Source organism: Phytophthora infestans, genomic scaffold (assembly GCF_000142945.1).
Source record: "Phytophthora infestans T30-4 supercont1.39 genomic scaffold, whole genome shotgun sequence".
Lineage (NCBI taxonomy): Eukaryota > Oomycota > Peronosporomycetes > Peronosporales > Peronosporaceae > Phytophthora > Phytophthora infestans.
Genome location: NW_003303720.1, coordinates 817,840 through 840,451, shown reverse-complemented (window position 1 = coordinate 840,451; position 22,612 = coordinate 817,840). Strand labels below are relative to the sequence as shown.

Here is a 22,612-nt window from a genome sequence, read left to right as displayed (position 1 = left end):
AGTCACGTGTTTTACCCATCGCGTCCCAAGGATTGACACTTGATTGTCTTTGCCATCGAATAAAAAGCTGAGAGCCGATAACAGCAACGACGGCGACTACAGGATAAAGAAACACTGTCCAATGGAGATCTGACTTCTCTCTTACGTCAGGGAGCAGGCTATGAAACACTGTAAGTTTGTCTTCTCCATTGGCACCCATGCTGATAATGGCGAGATGAGAACCCAAGGCTCCATCGGAAAACGCCATAGCAGGGAGATTGAACTGCTTGTTCTCCGCTGGATTGTTTAGCTTGATTGAGCACATTTTTGCGAGAGAAGCTTCAGTTTTCTGGGTTTTCGATACGTTAAAGACTGCGATATCTTGAGGTCCGGCGGCGATAACGTACGACTTTGTAGTGACAAGTGCTACTGGAGCCGCATCTTCAGAGGCTTTAGTGACGAATAACCGAGACAGAAGTCGACAGGCCTGCACTTCAGCAGGTGCACCGGCGTTGACAGCATACACAAGGATCTCTCCTCTTTGAGTGCCGACGTACATGATCTCAGGTTGCATTGCGTCAAACGTGATAGATGATACTCTCGCTGACGACCCTGGACAAACGTGGAAGACGGAGCCTTGAGCTCGTGTCATCGAGGAGATGACAACGTCTGTGTCATTGCTGAGCGCCAAGAGGTTTCTCCGCGTCTCCATCGCTGCAATCGAGGCGTTTGTCTGTAGCTGACGGAAACGCGTCCCGTTAAGTGCTAGAAAATCGACAATTCCACCAATTTGAGCGACTGCCACCACCAGTTGGCGAGAGGACCTTGCAATCGCTAAAGCAGAAGCCTCCTCTGACAGCTGGAGGACGCGAGATTCCCTTACACTCAACGTGATGTCAGATGCAACGGCAACGGTGACCGTGGGTTCTTGAGTGTCAACATTTTTGCTATTCACGACGAGTTGTAACTCGTACATCGCGATCTCCGGGGTTGTGTACATCACTACAAGACAGGGTTGATCGCCCTGAAACTCGAGTGCGATTCTCTTGACCCCCTTCTTCTCCGTATCAACTTTCAGTAATATCTCCATTCCCGAATAGAATACTATTATCCCGTTTCTATACGCTACCGCAAGCAGATCTACTGCACCTGAAACCTTCATCTTCATATCCACCACTTCTCCCTCTAAACGTATCGCTGCTCTCTCCACAAAGTACGTATCAAAAGCGCTTGTCATCGACTTGCTCAGCGTCTCGGCGACTGCAGCGTCCAGCCGTCTCTCAATTGAATCTCCTATCTCCGTCTTCGACCTTCTCCTTGGTATCTCGTCATCTTGATGCAACTTCGTCCCCTCCACCCAACTGTCGCGTATTTCCTGTAGCACCTGCAGTTTCTTCTCCTGCAGCTTCACCATCTGATCCACGACTTTTAGTTCTCGCTGCAACGTCGCCATTAAACACATCACATCTCTCTTCTCTTGCAGCTCACCAGGAGCATCATTCTCCATCGGTTCATCCACACTGCGAGCTTCATTCATTCCCAATCGCTCAAGAATTTCGTCTGGTACAACCTCCCATTGCTGGTTCTTGTGCGTTATGGAGCCATCAGCATCCAGCGCGACCTCAACGTCACTTTCTCCGGTGGTCAAAGCCCCGAAGATCAGTACCCAGAGCTCGAGAAGCAGTAGAACCCTAGGGACCATCTTGTGCGCCTTTTCAAGATCGCGTTTGATTCAGTTAAGTACGCATCTAGACTGAATCCAAAAAGTTTTGGCGGGAGAGTGCATACACGTCACCGAAGCAAATCCATCGTCACAGAACATTTTGTGCCTTCGACTGGAAGTTTGCCATTCGTGTCACTAAAGGAAAAGCAAGTGGAGGTACAGGAAACCTCCAGCGTCGTCTGCACCTGTGAGAGCGAACAGCAAGCATCAGGATGAACGGCCAGTATCAGGAAGAAGAGATGGACATGGGCGTGGAGGAGCACGAGATGGTAAGACACCGTGGCAAGGAACATGAAGTTTGTATTGGCAAGTGCAAGCTTTTCATCGCCTAACTTGATTGCGTTATTTGCTTATAACAGCAAGGTCCGCGTCTCGTGAATATATTGGAGCAGGCAGGTATCAATGCCACGGACGTGAATAAGCTCAAAGACGCGGGTATGCATACGGTGGACGCCGTGGCCATGGCCACCAAGAAGCAACTCGTGGGTATCAAGGGCATCAGCGAAGTCAAAGCGGAGAAAATGCTCAAGGCTGCACGAGAAATGGTCAACGTGGGCTTCACAACGGTGAGCGATTTTAACTTAAGTCCTTGCAGGTGATTTTTATTGATGTTTTTGTCAGGCTGCAGATGTGCTGGAGAGCAGAAAAGATTTAATTACTTTATCCACAGGCTCAAATGCTGTGGATGAACTATTGAAAGGAGGCATCGAGACAGGTTCCATTACAGAAATGTTCGGAGAGTTCCGTACGGGTAAGACACAGCTGTGCCACCAGCTCTGTGTGACGTGCCAGCTGCCGGTGGATCGCGGCGGTGGAGAGGGCAAGGCGCTGTATATCGACACGGAAGGCACGTTCCGTCCTCAGAGACTGCAGGCTATTGCAGAGAGATATGGTTTGGACGGAGACAGTGTGCTGGACAATGTGGCCTTCGCCCGCGCGTACAACTCGGAGCACCAGATGCAGCTGCTAATCCAAGCGTCGGCTATGATGGCAGAGTCTCGGTTCGCCCTTGTGATTGTTGATAGTGCCACAGCACTGTTTCGAACAGATTATTCGGGTCGTGGAGAGCTGGCGGCGCGACAACAAGAGCTAGCCAAGTGTGTTGATGCTTGGAGAGCGGTTAGAAGATGAGGTACTCATTATGTTGCTGCTGGTTATGATCAGGTTCCTGCGTGCACTCACAAGAATGGCTGACGAGTTCGGTGTGGCCGTTGTGATCACAAATCAGGTGAGTGAAGGTCGGTAAGTCGTGATCTAGTACGAGATACTGACCTGCATTTGTGTTGCTGTAGATGACGGCAAATCCGGATTCGGGTATGTTTGCCAAAGACCCGCTCCAGCCTATTGGCGGCAACATCATGGCCCATGCGTCTTGCACCAGGTACAGCTAGCGTGTTGCAACTTGACGAGTGTTTGTCCGAGTCTTATTAACGTTTTGTGATGTCGGTGATGTACTGTACTGTAGACTTCGTCTAAAGAAAGGTCGTGGCGAGAACCGCGTCATGAAGGTCGTGGACTCCCCTATTCTTCCAGAGTCGGAGGCTATTTACTCCATCACTGAGCAAGGCATTCAGGACGAGCTCAACTAGCCTACAATACACGTTCAATTGGACGTTTGATAGCTTGAAAAATTTGAACAAATTACAGAGTAATGTGGGTGGTATGCAGCAATATCCACGCGCGACATTATAATAACGCATCCAGGATTTCGTTGTGCCTGAGAAGTTTTCCCTTCGCCATCACGAGTGCGGCTTTACTCGCGGTAATGTGTCGAGCAACGTGGTCGACCCACAACTTAATGGATTGTTCCTGCCGGACTATTAACCCCTCGACTCCCAGGAATTAGGGCACCGGACGGCTTATTGTACGTCGTATCTTACGACTTAGTGCTGGAGCTGAATAACTGTATGGGGCAAAGAAAGCCCTAGGGGATGGGGTATAAGTTGTCAACAGGTCCTTCGTGCAATGACGTAACTTATACAACTTTGTTTGCATTATTCAGCTATGTATGTCGTAACTTACCACGAGCCAGCACTGACTAGAAAAGAAAGTCCGATCATTGGCCTGTCATTTGCAAACACGAAACGTAGAAAACACATTGATTCAAGGCTCTGTGCATTACGAGCAAAGGACTCATCAAGTTCGCACTCGTCTTTGTTACGCTACTCAGCCTCATCATTGGCTTCGTCACCTCGCAGCTGGATCTCTCGGCGAGTCTTCTGCCGTTTTCCTGCTTCTTGTCCGGGTCGCCGCAGCACAATCCGCTTCCCCAAGTTCGACGGTATGCTCTGGCCGGCATCAAAATCGTCGTGCCAGATTTCGAAGCACGTCTTCGCCACCCCCTTTGTATTCTCGCCGGATCTTGTTGCAGAGCCAAGACTTGGCATCATCGATCGAACAGCGCTCACAATAGAAGGTTTTCGCGTAAGATTTCTTCTTGTGATCGATTCTCAACAACGCGCACACCTTGCAGGAGCGCTGGCGACGCTTCTGCACATTGGAGACCATCACCCAGTCCTAACACTGCTCCAAGACATGTGTAAGCCGCAAGGTACGCTTACGTTTCTGCGCTGAAGGTGGTGGCGTTGCGACTACGCCGGTGAAGTCTTCTGCCTTCAGTTGAAGGAGCTGGTTTCGGAGGACGCCGTACCACTCGCGACGCTTCATAGCTGGTATACCAGCTATCTTCGCAGCCTCGGTATGGGAGATGTAGGCATTGACTAACGCGAGATCGACGAAGCCTAAGAATAGGCTTTTATAATATTTCTTGAACTTAGTAGATGTTTGGAGCGAGTAGGCTTGGAGGCGGAGCTGATCATGCACATCAACTCCACCCATCCAACCTTGATAGTCGTTTACGGCGGCTGGGCATGGCACCGTAATTGCCTCAAGCTGCTTCACCTTCCGCTCAATCGTTGACGGCGCCATCGTTGCGCCTGTACACAGGTAGTGGACCGGCTTGCGGTCCCACCAGTGGAAAGCAATCATGGATGGTATTGCAACCGAACGTGAAAAGGTAAACGTGCCGCGTGGAATGTTCGCCGGGCGCGTTGCTCTCTTTACTTGGAGGTTCTTGTCCATCCCGAGACGGTTGACCATGATAGTACCAATAACGTACCCGTTCATCTTCAGCAGCTCGATTGCAAGGAGAATAGAAGAGTAGTATCTGTCTACACCAACCGCGCACCAACGTTGTCGCTTGTTTTCTGCAAGTACAATCTTCAGGTTCCTGACCACAGCAGCTGCACCTGTCTTGTGGTCAAATGAAGTGCTGCCGTCATCCTCTGAAGTGCGCTTGCCTGCATACATTTCGAATCTGGTAAGATACGACATAGAAGTGGGTCAGAATGGTTGATGGCGTATCTTACGACATTCAAATGCTTACCTGGGGCAATAGGCTGTCCTCGAGTCGCATGTCATAAACATCTTCGACCCGTATCGGTGTGGTTTATCAGGCATAAACATTCTCGTCGTGTTCCGCTTAGACGTGGCTGGTAATACCCCCTCATCAAAAGAAAAAACACCAGGCAGCGACCAGCCCTCCAGGAAACGCTGCTGAAGCTTGGCAATTACCGGTCGCAGTTTCCACAGCTTGTCCCTGTTCCGTTCGCCCTGGTTGTCGACGAAGTGGAGATCTCTCAGGATATCCTGGCAGCGGTTGCGGCTCATGAAGCGTCCGAAGCTGCCAGCAGGACCGGCGCCATCTTCGACCATCGACCAGTGCGCTGCAAAGCTCTTCTGCGGGCAGAGCATGCGCGCAACGAGCAAACCAAGGGCGTGTAGGATCTCGTGAGCCTGGTACGCTGGCTTAGTTCTCAGGCGGCGCCGTATATTCCTCAGCGTTTCTTGGCGGCGGTCGGGGTGCTTGACTTGTCGAGCATGAATTGCTTCAGCTCGTCTGTCTACTTGCTGAAATGCGTAAATGTTCGTTTCTTGGTTGATATTCACCCACATGGACTTGGGCATAAAAAAGAAGAAGGTAAGAAGTGGCGAGTGTGTGACATTGCGCAGCTCTCTCGTGGGCGGAGCAAGCTCCGCACCAAGTCCTGGATACGCTTCCACATTTGACTCAAAAGAAGACGACACAGACGTCCACTTTATTGGTCGCAAGGCATCCTCGCGCTGGTGCAGACTGCGTCGATCAGGTGCTTCAGTGTCCAACTGAAGTGAAGCGATGAAAGCCTCATTCATCTCCACGGCGTCGCCATCGGAGATGCCATCATCGCTACAGTCGTCGTCTCCACGGTCTGGACCTTCGTCGTCTTCTGTGTAGGCAACACCGTCGCTCTCATCCGAGCTGAAGCTTTCGTACGTGCTTGTGTTTTTATTCTCAGGTACGAAGTTGATATCCTTTTCTTCTTTGGGAGCTTGACGCTGGGGCTTCCGTCTTTGTTCATCGGCAATGGACTTGTCCTCTTCTTCGGCACCGCTCTCAGCTCCAGACGCGCCCGACAGCAATTGCAAACGAGCGGCAGCTTCTTCAAGTTGCGAGGCGTCCAGTAATAGGCCTTCAGGTGGCAAATCAAATGCCCGAGTGACTGCCGACTGTGACAGATCTGCCTCCGACTCGCTAGACGTGCCGAACAAAAATCTCATGGTACGTTGCGATATCTCGATACTGGTGTCAATTTGTGAGGCGGTAACGCTTTTATCAGAGGTTCTGTCATCCAGGGTATCCGCATCGTTGTCACTGTCACCTTCGACCAGAAGTCCAGACTCCAGAGCATATTCCACTACGGCGTCTTCTCCAATCAGCACCTTGGTACCATCGGGACTTGAATAACCCCACTCGGTCTGCAATCCACTGGGCTTCTTCGCTGTCCACCCAGCAGCACGAAGCTGGCGCCAGAAGTGACCAAAGTCGATATCACGCGCGGTGGCGGCGGCTGTAGCTGCTGCCGCGACTGTAGCTGCGGCCTTCCCTCGACGACTGGAACGAATGCGCGCCATTCGGCGAAAGCTGGAATGAGCGGTTGACAAGCCACCGATTCAGATCCAAAAACTGATTTTCGTCCCCTACTTTTCCCGCGCACCCCGTTTCTGGGTTTTCATATAATACCTCCAGGACCTTATTTTTTCAAAATGACTTGATTTAAGTATTGGAAAAATAATTCTGAGCCAAATTCTGTTGTAATGCCTTTTACGTCGTAAGATACGACGTAAATTTTTTACTATGTCGTATCTTACGACGTTGGGAGCCGAGGGGTTAAAAAATTCTAAATTGGAATGAAGGGCCGATTAAGAGACTTTCAGTCTGAGAGCTCAAGAAATTTATTAATTTTAATAAATCCCTGCATTCTGTGTTGTGTACAGGGCTAATGGTAATACCATAATCGGTGAAGCTAGTATAATGATATCATTACCTCAGACCAGCTAAAACAAATAATACCTTCAAGTAGTATTTTCTTTAAAATCATATAGTATAATAAAAAACCAATTCAAAATAAGCTAATACTGTATAATACTATTTTATTGGGGACAATTGGCGGTGTGGTCCACACAATGTGGGCCTAGGGCTTAAGCTGATAGTCCACAGACTAACACTAGGCATACAAAATATCTAGCATACGTTCTGTGGTATCTGCTGCGTGAATGTTGCTACAGTAGGAAGCGTGATCACTCTAATGCGAGTAAAGTTGAAGACAAAGGCACCGGCATTGTATCTACAGCAGTGGTAATAGGCTAGTACAAGCTTTGGATCCTTCATATAATTATCAAAGGATCATAATATCTCCAGCTCGTCACTCGCCAGCGCCACCTTTTCCAGAATACTCTCAGCAAGTGGCCCAACAGCGATTCGTGCTTTCGCTTGAGCCCACTTGTCTTGGCTGTACATGCTGCACCAGCTCGGTGGCTTCTATTCTCGATGCGCATAAGGCAGTCATCGGCTGCACATTGAAAAATTCTTTTATTGCTTGTATGTCCCAACAGGTAAGGTAAGGTACATGTAAGGTATTTCGTGTTCGTGTGTCAGTAATATTAAATATTTCTCTGTATTTTCTTTAATTCATACATATTTATTTTCCTTGTAATATTTCATTTTTTTCAAAGCGAGCACAAAAAATCAACTGTCCTCCCAGGCCCTCTAGCTTACAGAAATTGCGTAATCGATTTGGATCCACCAATCATTTGTCGATAAAGATCGACTTGCAAAATATTACTACCGTCTTACCCCGCATATAAGGCATATGTGCTGTAAATGAATACAACACTGCTGGTGTGTTATATTCGTTTAGAAAGCCTATGTGTTGTACAACGAACAAATTGTTTGACTTTGAAGAAGCAAGTTTGTGGGTCCTGGAATCTGGCTTGGTCGTTGAGGTTTGACCCTCCTACGCGATCGGGTAGGGCTCAAACCCGCCTGCGTGCAGCTCACATGATGTTGTGATTGGTAGCGGGTCTTTTCTTTCTGTTGTGGCTGCGTTGTTTACGGAGGTCTTGCTTGTTAAAATTATGAATTCTACTATTGTTTTTTTATTAGAATCGTTTGCACAAATGCATTACATGTAATCACGTGTATTATATTATGTATCCACCTACTTTCACTGCGAAATATGATCCGGAGCAAACCAAGCACAGCGTTTTCAGAGGATTTTCAACCGTTTACGAGAATTTGGACACCAGCTTGTTGTCCTTTTCAGCAGTACGTACCTATAGCTACGTCGCTCAGCACTCATGGCTGTGTAAATTATAAAATAAGAGACCTAAAGCCAAGTACAGCAGCACCGACAAGTTTGTTCAAAAGAGTGGTTGGTTGGGAGCTCTCAAAGAATATTCATTGGTTGGTACAGCCTTGTGTTTTAAGTAGGTTTCAGCCACATGTGTTCTAATTAAGTAGGTGGTCAAATTGAGGTTTAAGCTAGATGTCGAGCGAATCCCGTATTTTATTTAGAACACATATGCCTTATATGCGGGGTAAGACGGTAGCGGCGATATGTTTTGGCACTGCTGAGCGCATTGTCTTGTATCGAAGTTTGCAGGTTTATAAGACGCACGATGTGGACGAGGCTATCGGCAGATAACAAGAGCAAATACCTTGATTTCGCTCTACTGACTTCAAACTACTGCAATCTTTTGCGGTTTACCATCTCGGTCGGCTTTGTGTCACAGTGAAATACCAGAGCAAATACTCGTCAGATTGAAGCCTGCCATAACTCTTAGAACCTGATTGAAAGAGTTCTTTGGTGAGCATTCAGTAGAGGGTAGGTGTCAAGGAGCGTACTTAAGTGGGAAAGTATCATATAACACCATCTACACCTTTGTGCATCCAACCTCGTAGTCATCTGCAATCAATCTCGAGAGTAGCAAATTTCGTTTTGTCAAAGTCTTACAAATATTGATATGCAACTTCAATTCTACATTCAAAGTCGGAAATAACGCAATCAATTTCGTGGCGCTAAAACGAGAGGCCCCAGATACCTCCCGCCAAATAGAGATGCTAAGCGCGCGCGAAAACAGAGCTGGCGCGTGTGTCAGTGTATTCTGTAGAAGAAGAAAATTGGCCAGAAGCTGATTTCCCAATTCGCGCTCATCTGCACTAGAAGATGCAATCGCAACTTCGCACTTCAAAACACACGGTCCTCGATAAACAACGTGTCATCGACGCATATCGAGCTGGTCGTCGCGAGTGGCTAGCCGTGGCGGCTAGCAACGACATCCCACCCACCACCGCCGTTGATTTGGTGCGACGCGGACAGGCTACGGACCTTCCTCGTGGTGGCACGTCAAGATGACGCAAGAGGCCAAGGAATGCCTCGAGAGATATCTCGATGACGACTGCACGTACACGCTGAGTCTAATGCGTACCATGCTCTTTCTTGACTGCAATATGAAGGTGCACACATCGACAATCAGCCGACATTTGCTGAACTTGCTTTACACAGTGAAGCAAGTTCGTACCGAGCCGACAACATGCAACAATGACGTGAATAAGGAGAAGCGTCGCGTGCTTGCAAAGAAACTGAAGGTGCACCAAAGTGACGGTAACTGTATTGTTTATAACGAACCTGAAGCGACAGCGAGAAGCGCACAGCGTGGACAGCGAGCTGTCGTGAAACTTCCTCCTTCAAGAGGAGCGAATCTGCAAATTAAATGTGCGGTGTCGTCAGCTATCGGGTTGGTAGCCTACCAGCTTCAGCGCGGAAGCATACGCATGGACAAGGACGCAGCCTTCGTAGAGGACATCTACGAAGCCGTTAAGGCCTCCGACGTGTTCCAGATCTGCTTCCAGAACAAGAAGATCGTGATAGTGCTGGACAGCGCTCCTGCCCACCGCTCGACAGAGGAGCGCGTCATGAAGCACCCGGACATGGAGCTGTTGCGATTGGGACCCTATTCCCCAATGCGCAATCCTTTTGAAGGATGTCTCAGTGTGCTGAAGGCGTACATTAAAAACTATCTCGTGGTTTACCGCGAAGAGATTTGTGACCGCTCGCGAATGCCTGATCACAGCGGAGAAGTGTTGTCGCTTGCCGAGCGCCAAATGCGCATCCTGGAGCGTGCTCCGGAGAGCAACATGAAGTTCATCACGCCGGCGTTGGTGGCGAACATGGAGCTGCATTGTCGCGACTTGGTGAATCGTGCTGCGGACGGTAATGACATGGTGTACGGAATGTAATGTTTACGACATTAATTGCGTTATATCCGACTTTGAATGCAGAATTGAAATTGCTAAATTAATATTTGTAAAAATTTGACGAAAAGAAAATTTTGCGACTCTCGAGTTTAATTGCAGATTACTACGAAGTTGATCGCACAAAGGTGTAGTATCTTATACACTCCGCGCCACATTAGATCACGCACCCACGTCGGTGGCTGTAGTTCACTCAAATTTTCTAGTTTGAGCGTGCTAATTAGATATGTTGTTCCTGTTATCACACAAAATAGGCTACACTTGCGTTTACACCAGGGCCCAATGCAAAACAACTTATTTTGGCACCGCGACATATTAATCATGCACACATAAGTATACTGAATCAAGTACTATGCTTCATAATGGTTGTATCTAGTTTACATGAACGTATCAACATTATATGGGGTGGGAGGTGGTGACTGACGAGCGGGGCCAATTGTGGCTGATGGTGACAATCTAACGGACACTGCGAATCAAAATTAGATTATGTACCAATTAGCTTGCATATAATACCCAACATGTCGCCCATATCGAGCCATGGCGGCTCCCACGGGCCTGGGAATCAGGGTACCCGAAAAATTAATTTATATCAATTTCAAAGGACATCGAGGGCCATATAACGCGCGGCAACCTACGAGCTCAGCAAATAAATAATTGGAGCGGGGGGATTGCAAACGTAGATTATTAGTGAAATAGACTACCTAGCCTGGTTGAAGCCGCCTAAAATACAAGCATCCACGGTGGTCACATCCCAGTACGCATCGTTGACCCTTAGAAAAAGTATCATCTTCAGTGTAAACGGAGATAGCCTGTTGCGTTCATATCGTAGCACCATGCGAGCAGAGCTGAACAGCCGCTCGACAATGTTGAACGTCGGTGGGATGACGTGCAGCAGCTCGTACTCGCATGGTGTGCCTTGCGTCTTGCGCCTCTTCAGAATCCTGTCGGTAAAGCCGATCTTGAACGGCTCCGGTGGGACAGAAGGCCAAGACGACTTCTTCAGAGGCTAAAGTGCCGCACGCTCACCACGGGACAGCAGCTTGACCTGACCTGACAGTACTTTCACCACTCCCGTTTCAAAGTCAGGCGAGTGTACAATACCAGCGTTTGGTTCCACATCAATAAAATAAACAAGTATATAAACAAATAAAAGTAAACAAATGACGGACCCAGGTAACAGGCAAAGGACAGCTGGATCTCTAGCAAACCATCAAGTAGGTCGCGAGCATCCAGCAAGTTGAGGTCATCGCACTGAAGCTTCTTAGATACGGACTCCACGTTCGATAGCTGGTCCTTGAGCGCCCGCAGCTTACGGTGTGCTGCTGGGGTGGGCAATATGTCAGCAGTGTCTTCGTCGTCAGCTCTGAGGAGCTCGCGCAGCTCAGAATAGCGCGCGAGCATCGACTTTGTAGACCACCATCGTGTTTCTTGGCGCAGCTTGGGCTTCAGAGAGGTCTTCAGTCTGTGTGGACTATACACAAAAGAGGATAGGTATTCGATTATTGTCATTAAATAAAAATATAGAAAATAGAACGAAATACGTACCGTAGTTTTTCAGCTTGTTTGATTGTGCGCAGGTATTTCATGAGTAGTTGTACCTCGTCAAGTTCCTCGTAGGGAGCCAGGAATTTGCGAACGGCCAAATTTAGCCAATGGTTGGCACAGCCAACCAGCGGGATCTCCATAAGTCTGGCAAGGCGCTTGTCGACTGCACATCTATCGCGATTAACAATTTCACATTAGCGAGGCTCTTACCAAAAAAATGGCAGAAACGCTGCAAGCGCAGACATATGGGTCTCAGCGTTAAGCGAGTCGTCCGGACCATTGATCACTGGTGCCATGGAGAGAAGGGGACAGCGGCACACACCATTGTGCTTGTAGCAGCCGTGCGCTGCCATGTAGTGCTCGCTCCCGAACGTGCAGTCGTCGAGAATAACTCCGAAGCATTCCGGCTCTTCCCCGATGATTTTCTCCGCAGCCTTGGCGACGAGCTCCATGTCGTAAGTGATGGTCTCCTCACACACGTTCGCCAAGTTCGTGTACCTAACATAACTATTAGAGCTAAAAAAAAAAAAAATATATTTCGTCTAGATCGTCATGTGAGTTACCCTCTGGTTGTCTCCATTTCGAGAAATGCGAACGGAAGGTCGCCCTTGACGATCCAGTCGATCCACGCGTACCGGTCCGACGCCTTCTGGCAAACCCACGGGATATGAGTTTCGGTGGCAGCGGTACTGGCTGCCTCCATCTCCACCTCGAAACGAGGGTGGTTAGCCCGCACATGAGACATCAAATTGGTGTACCCAGTTTTGGGTACATGCTTTCTCGTCTTTCCGCACGCCTTGCAGGTCTGCAGACCCGTTGGGTCTCCTTGCTCATCTAGCATGGGCTTGAAGTAGAAGGACGCCACTTGTTTCGGTGAAACTTGCACTTAGTAGAAGGTGAGGCGATAAGAGAGTTGGGTATGGTGAAAGAAGAGAGTAGGTTTCGTTGGGGGTGCTCCTGGGAAGTTGCAGAATGAGCAAGAATATGCGTTTCGGAGGAGTCGAGGGGCTCAAACCCAACCACAAACTGTTGGTTGTTGTTGTCGGGGAAAATAAATGCTGGGTCGTGGTACACCAACCTTGTAAATACACATTTTGCTGAAGCATTTTTCGTAAGTAACTTATTGAGATAAACAATAAATAATAACTGGCAATAAAATATATTTATCGGGCTCTCTCTGTTCTTATTGCGCTCATATTCCATACAATAATGCAAATTTACCGACACCTTCGATGTAGGCCCTATTAATCCTCAACTATGATCGTCTGCTTCGTAAAAAAGCCGCCAGCACGGAGCTAAGTGCTAATAGAAAGTAATGAGAGGTGTCTGGCTGGCTTCGAAGTTTAATTAGTGATCCAGAGTGGCGGAGGTGCGGTCACCACCTCCCACCCATGTTGATACGTTCATGTAAACTTGACACAATCATTATGAAGCATAGTACTTGTGTTCAGTATACTTATGTGTGCATGATTAATGTGTCGCGGTGCCAAAATCAATTGTATGCATTGGGCCCTGGTGTAAACGCAAGTGTAGCCTATTTTGTGTGATGACAGGAACAACATATCTAAATAGCACGCTCTAACTCTAAAATTTGAGTGAGCTACAGGGGTGCATGATCTAATGTGGCGCGGAGTGTATGCTCCAGATTTCGGAGCTAATTTTAAAATATCATGTTAGCTTTTGAAAAATTAAGTTACGGTTGGTATTTAGCTTTACTACTACTATTAAAAATATCATATGCTGTTTGGTTACCATTAGCCCGCTGATGAGTTGACGGCAAGAACGGAACTCCACTTGATCTATTTTCCACGCGACCCGCGATGATTGACCGCGTTGCGACGAGCGTGACTGCCACGCCGCGTTATCGAGGAAGCTTGCAACTGCCAGCTACCACAGTTCCATGATGTCTTGGGGGAACATGTCTGACATGGGGACCGTCCTCGCGTCGTGAGGCTCAGTGAGGAATCCTCACTGAGGATACTCAATAGTATTGAGTCAATACGTGAGCGCTGAGTCTCTTCAACCAGCCAACCGTACTAATGGTGTTCAACCAGCTGCTTGCAAACCATCGGTGATTTTCCCTCCAGGAAAATCGCCACTTGTTCAGAAAAATGATCAAAAGTGCCCCGTGCAACTTGCAAGTTACAGACTGTAAGTGCAGTGCACCAGGCCATAGCTCCGAGCAGTGGCCTGGTGCTTGGTCCCCAGACTTCGACCAAGCACCATAAAATGATATTTGGATAGCAGTGCTAATACAGTGCACGAATTACTAATATATATATTTCGCATTTTAATTGAGCCTTCAATTAACGAGATTAAAAATGACGCGACTGAAAAGTTTGCACCAAGAAACTTGACGCTACGATGGCGACTATCCGGCTCGCGATGCGCTGCGTTTCCGTGGCCTCTGAAGTTAGCCGGGGCGTTTAGCTTGCGTGGTTGAAGTTTCTGGTGCGTTGCTGGAGAAAGACCTTGAAAGCACAAGGTGGTAACTAAAGGCTGCGACTCCTATTGTCATTCCCCAATTTCCTATCGACCTGCAACACCAGCTCAACGAAAAGGGAGCGCAACAATGCTCAAGTCGTGGTTTGCTGCTGTGTGCTGCCTCGCCGTCAGCCTCACCGGCACGCCATTCGTCTCCGCCGACGAATGGGACGCTCAGACCGATGTGATCATTGAGAGCATGGACGAAGACCAACTTGTTGGCCAAATGGTGCAAGTCGCGTTCTCTCGCTTTTTCAACAAGGACAAGACCTTCGACGAGGACAAGTTTCGTGCATACGCTAAGCTCAAGATCGGCTCGTATTTGAGTGGTCCGTGGCAGTCGGGCTCGTACAATGGCAAGTACGGTTGGACTGCCCAGGAATGGCGTGATGTGCTGTCACGCGCTCAAGAGATCGTCAAGGAGGAGAACGACGGCCACCCCTTCATCTTCGGTATTGACTCGCTTCACGGTGCCGGCTTCACGTCCGGTGCCGTCCTCTTCGGCCAGCCTATCAACGGTGCCGCCACATTCAACCCCGACCTGGCTTATGAAATGGGACGGATCTCTGGTCGCGACACTCTTGCTGCCGGTACGCCGTGGATCTTCGGTCCTATGCTCGAAATCTCGCAGAATCCACTGTGGCCGCGTGTGTACGAAACTTTTGGGGAGGACCCGGTATTGGTGTCGGCCATCTCGGAAGCCCTTATTAAGGGTATTCAGTCCAACAATGGTTCTGCTGCGTGCATGAAGCACTGGATCGGATACTCCAAGACCCCCACGGGTCACGACAAGGATCCCGTTACGCTGTCCGACCTCGATCTGCTCAACTACTTCCTGCCTCCATTCAAGGCTGCGGTTGATGCCGGTGTCATGTCGGCCATGGAGAACTACATCTCCGTCAACGGCATCCCCACTATTGCCAACCACAAGCTCATGAACAAATTGTTACGCGAAGATCTGGGCTTCGAAGGGCTGACCGTGTCGGACTTTGCTGAGATCGAGCACCTCAACACTTGGCATCGCTTCGCTCGTACCAACGAGGAGGCTGCCACGCTATCTATCAAGCGTACGTCCATTGGCCAGCAGCGACTACGGCTTCATCAACGCCACCAAGGCGCTTATCGCCAACGAGCCGTCATACTTGAACCGTGTCAAGGAGTCTGCGCGTCGCGTGATCAAACTTAAGCTGCAGCTCGGTCTATATGACAACGCTGTTCCCGGCGCCGATCTGGTAGACCAGGTCGGCAATGACGAGGACAAGGCTGCCACGTTGAACTCGGCTCGCGAGTCCATCGTGTTGTTGCAGAATAACGACAGTGTTCTACCGATTCCGGAGACGGCCAAGGTGCTCCTGACCGGTCACTCAGCCGACAATGTCGGCTTTCAGTGCGGTGGTTGGTCGCTCAGTCAACAAGGATACTCGGGTAACGACATGTTCCCGAACGGTATTACTGTGAAGGACGAATTCCAGGCCATTTCGAACGAGACTTTGACGTACTTTAACGGCCTAAACTACACAGGTGTGTACAACGAGAGCGACTTGGCTCAGGCGAAGGAATATGCCAGTCAGGCTGACTACACCGTCGCTGTAATTGGTGAACACTCGTACACGGAGAAGACGTACGGCGACATTAATGACTTGGCCCTGCCGGCCGGTCAGATCGAGTACGTGTCGGAGCTGGCGTCGACCGGCACGAAGGTGATTGTCGTACTGGTCGGTGGCCGTCCGCGTCTGCTGGGAGAGCTTCCAAACAACGTGCACGCTGTGATCAACGCCATGCTGCCGTGCGAACTCGGTGGCCAGGCCATTGCCGAGATCATTTACGGCCGCGTGAACCCGAGCGGACGCATGCCCATCACGTACCCGAAGGACGCCGGCAACATTTTGATGCCGTACAACCACCTCGTAAGCACGCAGTGCGCGACCGGCTATTGCGAGATGCAGTGGGAGTTCGGTCACGGTCTCAGTTACACAGATTTCACCTACTCGGACATGACGCTGAGCCGCTCGAACGTGACGTCTATTACCGAATCGGTGGACGTGTCAGTGGTAGTGACGAGCGCCGGCACCGTGGCCGGCAAGGAGACAGTGATGCTGTTCCTGACTCAGCCGTTCCGTACTATCTCAGTGCCTGAGGTGAAGCAGCTCAAGAAATTCACCAAGGTGGATCTGAAGGCTGGCGAGTCGACGACGGTTAAGTTTACACTGTCGGCGGACGACTGGAGCGTGTACTACCCGCAGATCGGCAGCGGCTTGAAGAAGGTGGCGGAAGACGCGGACTACGTGCTTGCCATTAAGCCCGAGACGGACTGCGACGTGTACAACAAGACGGCGGTGGCTAACCCGCTGTGCGCAACGTTCACGCTGCAGACGGGTGAGCACCCGTATGGCTCGTTCGAGTAAGATCTGTATTAAGTGATCGTTTGAACATATCTTGATCGATTAAATAAAATTGATACTAATAATACTTACTAGTATGTGTTAGCCGGTTGCAGCTGTATTATGCGTTCTGAGGACGTCGAGCCTCGGCTGTATACTCGCTCGAATTCGAGTAAGCTACAAGCTCATACAGACAACGACGGTGAAATCCGCCACCCTCTGAAAGCCATCCTCCATAGTAGTTCTTTTTTTGTTTTTGCGACAGGAAAATCCGTCGCACATTTTTATTGGTAGATAAAACGAATTAATTAGCAAAAAGCAAAGTTGAAAACCTCAACGTCTAGTGGCTGGCAGGCCGCTGTACTGTTGGGCGGTAGCTGGCAAACCAGGGCCGACGTTGTCTCGACAACAACATCAAGTCCTTCTTTTAAAACATGTGCGTCGAAGTTATCGAGTATAAGCACTGATAGTGCCTCGATCTCGAACTTGAGCAGCTCTCGTACATATATCGCCCACACTTTGGCATCCATAAAACTGCTCTCCTGCACTGAGTATACATGACCAACCGGATGTGTTAGTAGCTCCACGATTATCACACTATTTAATAAAGCAATTATATAAAATCAGCAAAATCAAAAGATATTGCAAACCGCTGACATAGTCTTATAAACGCACTTAGACCCTTCTCACCGCTTTCCTTACCAGCAAGATACGTTTGAAGCCATCGCGTTTGCTGCTCTTTGAAATATTGAATCAGTAAATCTGTACAAATACTAAGCAACAAGCGGTTTTAGGTCACAATGTAAAAAGTAAATTAATAAGAAGGCGGTTTACCCATTCTTCTCGTCGCACATCCATCATAAAGGTTACCAAATCGTGAGAGAAGTGTATTAACGGCGCTGCACTCTGGCCCTTCAAGGTTTTGCTGGTTTGGGCACCCGCAAAGTCTTGGATGTTCTCTTTATCGTCTAGCCAGTCGCGAAGAGTCGTGCGAGGGATATTTAGTCTCTTTGATGCGGCTTGGCAGCTTCCTAACGACTCAGCAGTCGCGATTGCTTCGCGCTTGGTTAGAATTGTATAGGAGCGCTGAGGCGCCCTTTCCAGAGTGATAGAAATTCTAACTATATGTGATATGCTACCCGTAGGAACCAGTCGATTCAATTTACTCTATCATTGGCTAAAATAAAAACTTGTTCAAATCTTTTATTTTTGAACTTCAAGTGTTCGTGGCGGATTTGTATGGTATGGCGGATTTCACCGTCGTTGTCTGTAGTGCGCTCGAACTACACGTACATGTACCGGGCTCAAGAGTTTCTCTGGCAGAGAATCTCTGCGGAGATGGGCAGATAGACTTAGATTTAGTAAAATAAATCAGAGTGCTGGTCGTTAATTTCTGTAGACGAAAAATAGTAGACGAAGGGATGCGACAATCCATGCCTTGCGTCAACAAAACACCGGCATGCAACAAGGACATGTGTGCGTATTGTACGAGTCCAGCAACAAGAACATGAGCATGTTGCATGCAGGACTTGCGTTTGCTGTTTTGTCGACGCTGCTCTGCTGTGGCAAGGATCGGGGATGCGATTGTGTATACATTGCTTGTATACACTAATCCTTTCGCCTTGTTATCAGACGTGTTCAAGGTACGGAGCCAGATGCGTCGCTTCCAGATTCAAGTGGCACCCGCCGCTGTCGCTAGTTGCATGCTTACGTAGCTGTTGCAACCGCAGAAGGGTTGGGCAGCTCATTCTCAAATCTCACCCCAAGAGCTCAAGCAACCGCAACGGAGAAGTCAAACGCCAAAAACATGCCTGTGGCACGCGAGCTGATGAAGGCGTACTGGGAAGGCCACAGCTCGAGCGCCACAGTGGAAACCATGATGCTCGACTCCCACGCCAAGACGCTGACCGAGCTGGAGCTCCCCGAGATCCTAAACAAAGCCCCTTGCTTGGAAAACAAGGATGTGCTGGAGCTTGCCGCTGGTATCGGTCGGTACACGTCCGTCATTGCCACAAAGGCCAAGTCGGTCACGGCAGTGGAGTTTATCGAGGATTTCATCAAAGTGAATGCGGACAACAACGGCCACCTGGGGAACATCAAGTTCTTGTGCAAAGACGTCGTCAATCTCGAGGCAGAGCCGAACTCTTTCGATGTGATCTTCTCCAACTGGATTTTAATGTACATGGAGGATGAGGAGGTCAAGGCGTTCGCAAAGAAAGCAGTCAAGTGGCTACGTCCCGGTGGCAAATTATTCTTCCGCGAGTCGTGTTTCAAGCAATCCGGCGACTTCGAGCGAAGTCCAAATCCCACCCACTACCGTCATCCGGGATTCTACATTGGCGCCTTTGGCTCTGTGGTGTCAAAGGAAGAGAATCGGGATCTTGGGTACTTTAACCTTGAGTCGTCGGGTAGTGTCGCCGTCTACCGCAAGATCAAAAAGAACAACGGACAGGTATATTTCAGCTACACAAAAGCCATCAAAGAAGGATCTTCCGAGGAGGATGTGGCCACTTTCCAGAAGTTCCTCGATGAGCAACAATACTCCAACCAGAGTATCACTCGTTACGAGAAGATCTTTGGAGAGGGATATGTGAGCACTGGTGGACAGACTACTACCACTGAGTTCGTTGAGAAACTCAACCTCCAACCGGGTGAGAGGGTGCTAGATGTGGGCTGTGGGATCGGCGGAGGTGACTTCTACATGGCCCGCCAGTTCGGCGTCTCCGTTGTGGGTATCGATCTCTCCACCAATATGGTTCACCGCGCTCTTGAAACGTCCATGAAGGACCCAAGTGTCGACGTGGAATTTGAGATCTGCGACGCCACTAAGAAGGAGTTTGCCGACGCTTCCTTCGACGTCGTGTACTCTCGTGACACCATTCTGCACATTGAGGACAAGGAAGCATTGTTTGCCAAGTTCTTCCGTTGGCTGAAGCCTGGAGGTCGTGTCCTCATCTCGGACTACTGCCAAGGCGAGCAGGAGCCTTCGGACCGCTTCAAAGCGTATGTTGCAGGTCGTGGATATTATTTGTTGTCCCCGTCTCAGTACGGTAGAGTGCTGGAGTCTGTGGGGTTCACATCTGTCCAGGCTGAAGACCGTACGGAGCAGTTTGTGGGGGTCTTGAAAGATGAGCTGACTCGCACACTGGCACAAAAGGATCAGTTTGTTGCGGAGACGAGCGAGTCGGACTTTAAGTACATCGTCGATGGTTGGGAGGCCAAGATCGTTCGTTGCGGGGAGGGCGACCAGAAGTGGGGTCTCTTCTACGGCAAGAAGGAGTAGAAAGTTTGCCAAGACGATACAGTGGCTACCGCTAGCTTAGAAAATAAACAAGTTGTTCGTCATTACATGTAGTCCCAACAGTATTGAACCAACACTTATTATTGTGGCTCTGTGCAGTGGAATGGTGCGAAGTTCGCACTGCGAGCCCAAGACCCAGGACAGCACCGCGAAATCATTCATAAGGTAAACTACACGCTGCGTTGACACAAGTAGCAAGGGCTCATGACGTCACGCATTGCAGCAAGCAAGCTGACAAACTCTTTGAGCCAATCCAGCGAGGCCACGCATGTAAAGCGTGAAGAAAGGGACTTCAGGCGTCAATGTAGATAATGACGCTGCGCTCTCGCTGTCGATTTCCACGAAACACAAGGGGTGTATCCCGATTATCCAACACACGTGAGCCTAGACGCTTGCATGTCCAGCCTCTGCAAGCGAATCTCGGATCTTCGCAGCGTGCCTCAACACAGCAGCGGAGCTGCTTGACTAAAATCGCGGGAAGCAAACACGCAGTTGTTAAATTAGGAGGGTTAGTATTCGGGAAGTAAGGGTAGAAACACTTAATATCCTGATATTTGTAAAAGGGGGTGAAGTGAATGTGATTGAACTTCCCCAACTGACAACCCTTAAACACGCAAACGCCAGTGTGATGGGCAATCAGAATGACCCTCTTGCATTTTTCCTCATTCCCCAATTTGCCTCTTAGCAACCAAGAGCTCTGAGACAAAAAGCGCCAAGAAATATGACAATCGAGAGCATCGAGACCACTCGCCAGGAGATGAAGTCCTACTGGACGGAGCACAGCTCCAACACGGACATCGAGACCATGATGCTCGACTCGAACGCCAAGGTCCTTCACCAACTCGAGATGCCCGAGATCCTGGAGCGCGCCCCCTCCATGGAGAACAAGGACGTGCTGGAACTGGCCGCTGGTATTGGGCGCTTCACGTTCATCATCGGCAAGAGCGCCAAGAGCCTCACGGCCGTGGAGTTCATCGAAGACTTCCATAAGGCCAACGTCGCCACGAACGGCCATCTGGACAACGTCACGTTCCTCTGCCAGGACGTCGTCAACCTTGAGGCTGAGCCCAACTCCTTCGACGTTATCTTTTCGAACTGGATATTCATGTATCTGGGGGACGAAGAGGTGAAAAACTTCGCCAAGAAAGCCGTCAAGTGGCTGCGTCCCGGTGGCAAACTCTTCTTCCGCGAGTCTTGCTTCAGACAGTCAGGAGACGTGAAACGCAACACGAACCCGACGTACTACCGTCATCCTTCGTTCTACGTGGGGGCCTTTGGCTCTGTTGTGTCAAAGGGGGAGAATGGAGACCTGGGTTACTTCAACCTCGAGTCGTCTGGCAGCATCGCTGTGTACCGCAACATCAAGAAGAACAACGGACAAGTTTTCTTCGGCTACACAAAGGCCATCAAACAGGGGTCCAACGACAGTAACGAAGCCATTGCCACTTTCCAGAAGTTCCTCGATGAGCAACAATACTCCAACCAGAGTATCACTCGTTACGAGAAGATCTTTGGAGAGGGATATGTGAGCACTGGTGGACAGACTACTACCACTGAGTTCGTTGAGAAACTCAACCTCCAACCGGGTGAGAGGGTGCTAGATGTGGGCTGTGGGATCGGCGGAGGTGACTTCTACATGGCCCGCCAGTTCGGCGTCTCCGTTGTGGGTATCGATCTCTCCACCAATATGGTTCACCGCGCTCTTGAAACGTCCATGAAGGACCCAAGTGTCGACGTGGAATTTGAGATCTGCGACGCCACTAAGAAGGAGTTTGCCGACGCTTCCTTCGACGTCGTGTACTCTCGTGACACCATTCTGCACATTGAGGACAAGGAAGCATTGTTTGCCAAGTTCTTCCGTTGGCTGAAGCCTGGAGGTCGTGTCCTCATCTCGGACTACTGCCAAGGCGAGCAGGAGCCTTCGGACCGCTTCAAAGCGTATGTTGCAGGTCGTGGATATTATTTGTTGTCCCCGTCTCAGTACGGTAGAGTGCTGGAGTCTGTGGGGTTCACATCTGTCCAGGCTGAAGACCGTACGGAGCAGTTCGTGGGGGTCTTGAAAGATGAGCTGACTCGCACACTAGCACAAAAGGAGCAGTTTGTTGCGGAGACGAGCGAGTCGGACTTTAAGTACATCGTCGATGGTTGGGAGGCCAAGATCGTTCGTTGCGGGGAGGGCGACCAGAAGTGGGGTCTGTTCTACGGCAAGAAGGAGTAAAATGTAGTGAAGTTTTGCAGACACCTCAAGAGAAATTTCAAGTTGCAGGGTCAATTTTTCAATTAAAAGAATGAACTGCTTGACAATCGACAAAACTACTCAAAATCTTACAGGCCCGGATACAAACCGACGCCCTGCCTTCACCAATGTACAGAGTGAATGTTTGTTTCCACTCCTCCACCGTTTCACGGTCCTCCATGAACAGCGGGAATCCAGCCATGTTAGCCTCGGGAACGTCCCAAGGCTTGTCCGTGTTGATATCCGTGCGCACACTCGGCGCCACTGTGTTGGACTGCACCTCCTCCGACAGAGCCCAGTTCATGAACAGCTTGGCTGCAGCAGGATGTCT

The 22,612-nt window shown here is 49.5% G+C and overlaps 5 protein-coding genes across 5 annotated transcripts; 4 read left to right on the top strand and 1 right to left on the bottom strand.

Moving 5' to 3' along the window:
• Nucleotides 1-96: 96 nt before the first annotated feature.
• PITG_15907 (uncharacterized protein) lies at nucleotides 97-1,069 on the bottom strand (the record flags this gene model as incomplete). The annotated part of the gene is made up of 2 exons (XM_002898094.1): nucleotides 97-114; nucleotides 146-1,069. The coding sequence occupies 2 exons, from the start codon at nucleotides 1,067-1,069 to the stop codon at nucleotides 97-99; spliced, it is 942 nt and encodes a 313-aa protein (XP_002898140.1).
• Nucleotides 1,070-1,825: 756 nt separating this feature from the next.
• On the top strand, nucleotides 1,826-3,420 carry PITG_15906 (DNA repair protein RAD51; the record flags this gene model as incomplete). The annotated part of the gene is made up of 6 exons (XM_002898093.1): nucleotides 1,826-1,971; nucleotides 2,062-2,268; nucleotides 2,324-2,799; nucleotides 2,867-2,930; nucleotides 2,995-3,083; nucleotides 3,168-3,420. The coding sequence occupies 6 exons, from the start codon at nucleotides 1,915-1,917 to the stop codon at nucleotides 3,289-3,291; spliced, it is 1,017 nt and encodes a 338-aa protein (XP_002898139.1).
• An 11,031-nt stretch (nucleotides 3,421-14,451) lies between these two features.
• On the top strand, nucleotides 14,452-16,768 carry PITG_15905 (beta glucosidase, putative; the record flags this gene model as incomplete). Its single annotated transcript, XM_002898092.1, has 2 exons — nucleotides 14,452-15,344; nucleotides 15,430-16,768. 2 exons carry the CDS (start codon nucleotides 14,452-14,454, stop codon nucleotides 16,766-16,768), a joined length of 2,232 nt encoding a protein of 743 aa, XP_002898138.1.
• A 1,631-nt stretch (nucleotides 16,769-18,399) lies between these two features.
• Nucleotides 18,400-20,027, top strand: PITG_15904 (phosphoethanolamine N-methyltransferase, putative; the record flags this gene model as incomplete). The annotated part of the gene is made up of 2 exons (XM_002898091.1): nucleotides 18,400-18,455; nucleotides 18,488-20,027. The coding sequence occupies 2 exons, from the start codon at nucleotides 18,400-18,402 to the stop codon at nucleotides 20,025-20,027; spliced, it is 1,596 nt and encodes a 531-aa protein (XP_002898137.1).
• A 704-nt stretch (nucleotides 20,028-20,731) lies between these two features.
• PITG_15903 (phosphoethanolamine N-methyltransferase) lies at nucleotides 20,732-22,263 on the top strand (the record flags this gene model as incomplete). Its single annotated transcript, XM_002898090.1, has 1 exon — nucleotides 20,732-22,263. The coding sequence occupies one exon, from the start codon at nucleotides 20,767-20,769 to the stop codon at nucleotides 22,261-22,263; it is 1,497 nt and encodes a 498-aa protein (XP_002898136.1).
• Nucleotides 22,264-22,612: the final 349 nt, after the last annotated feature.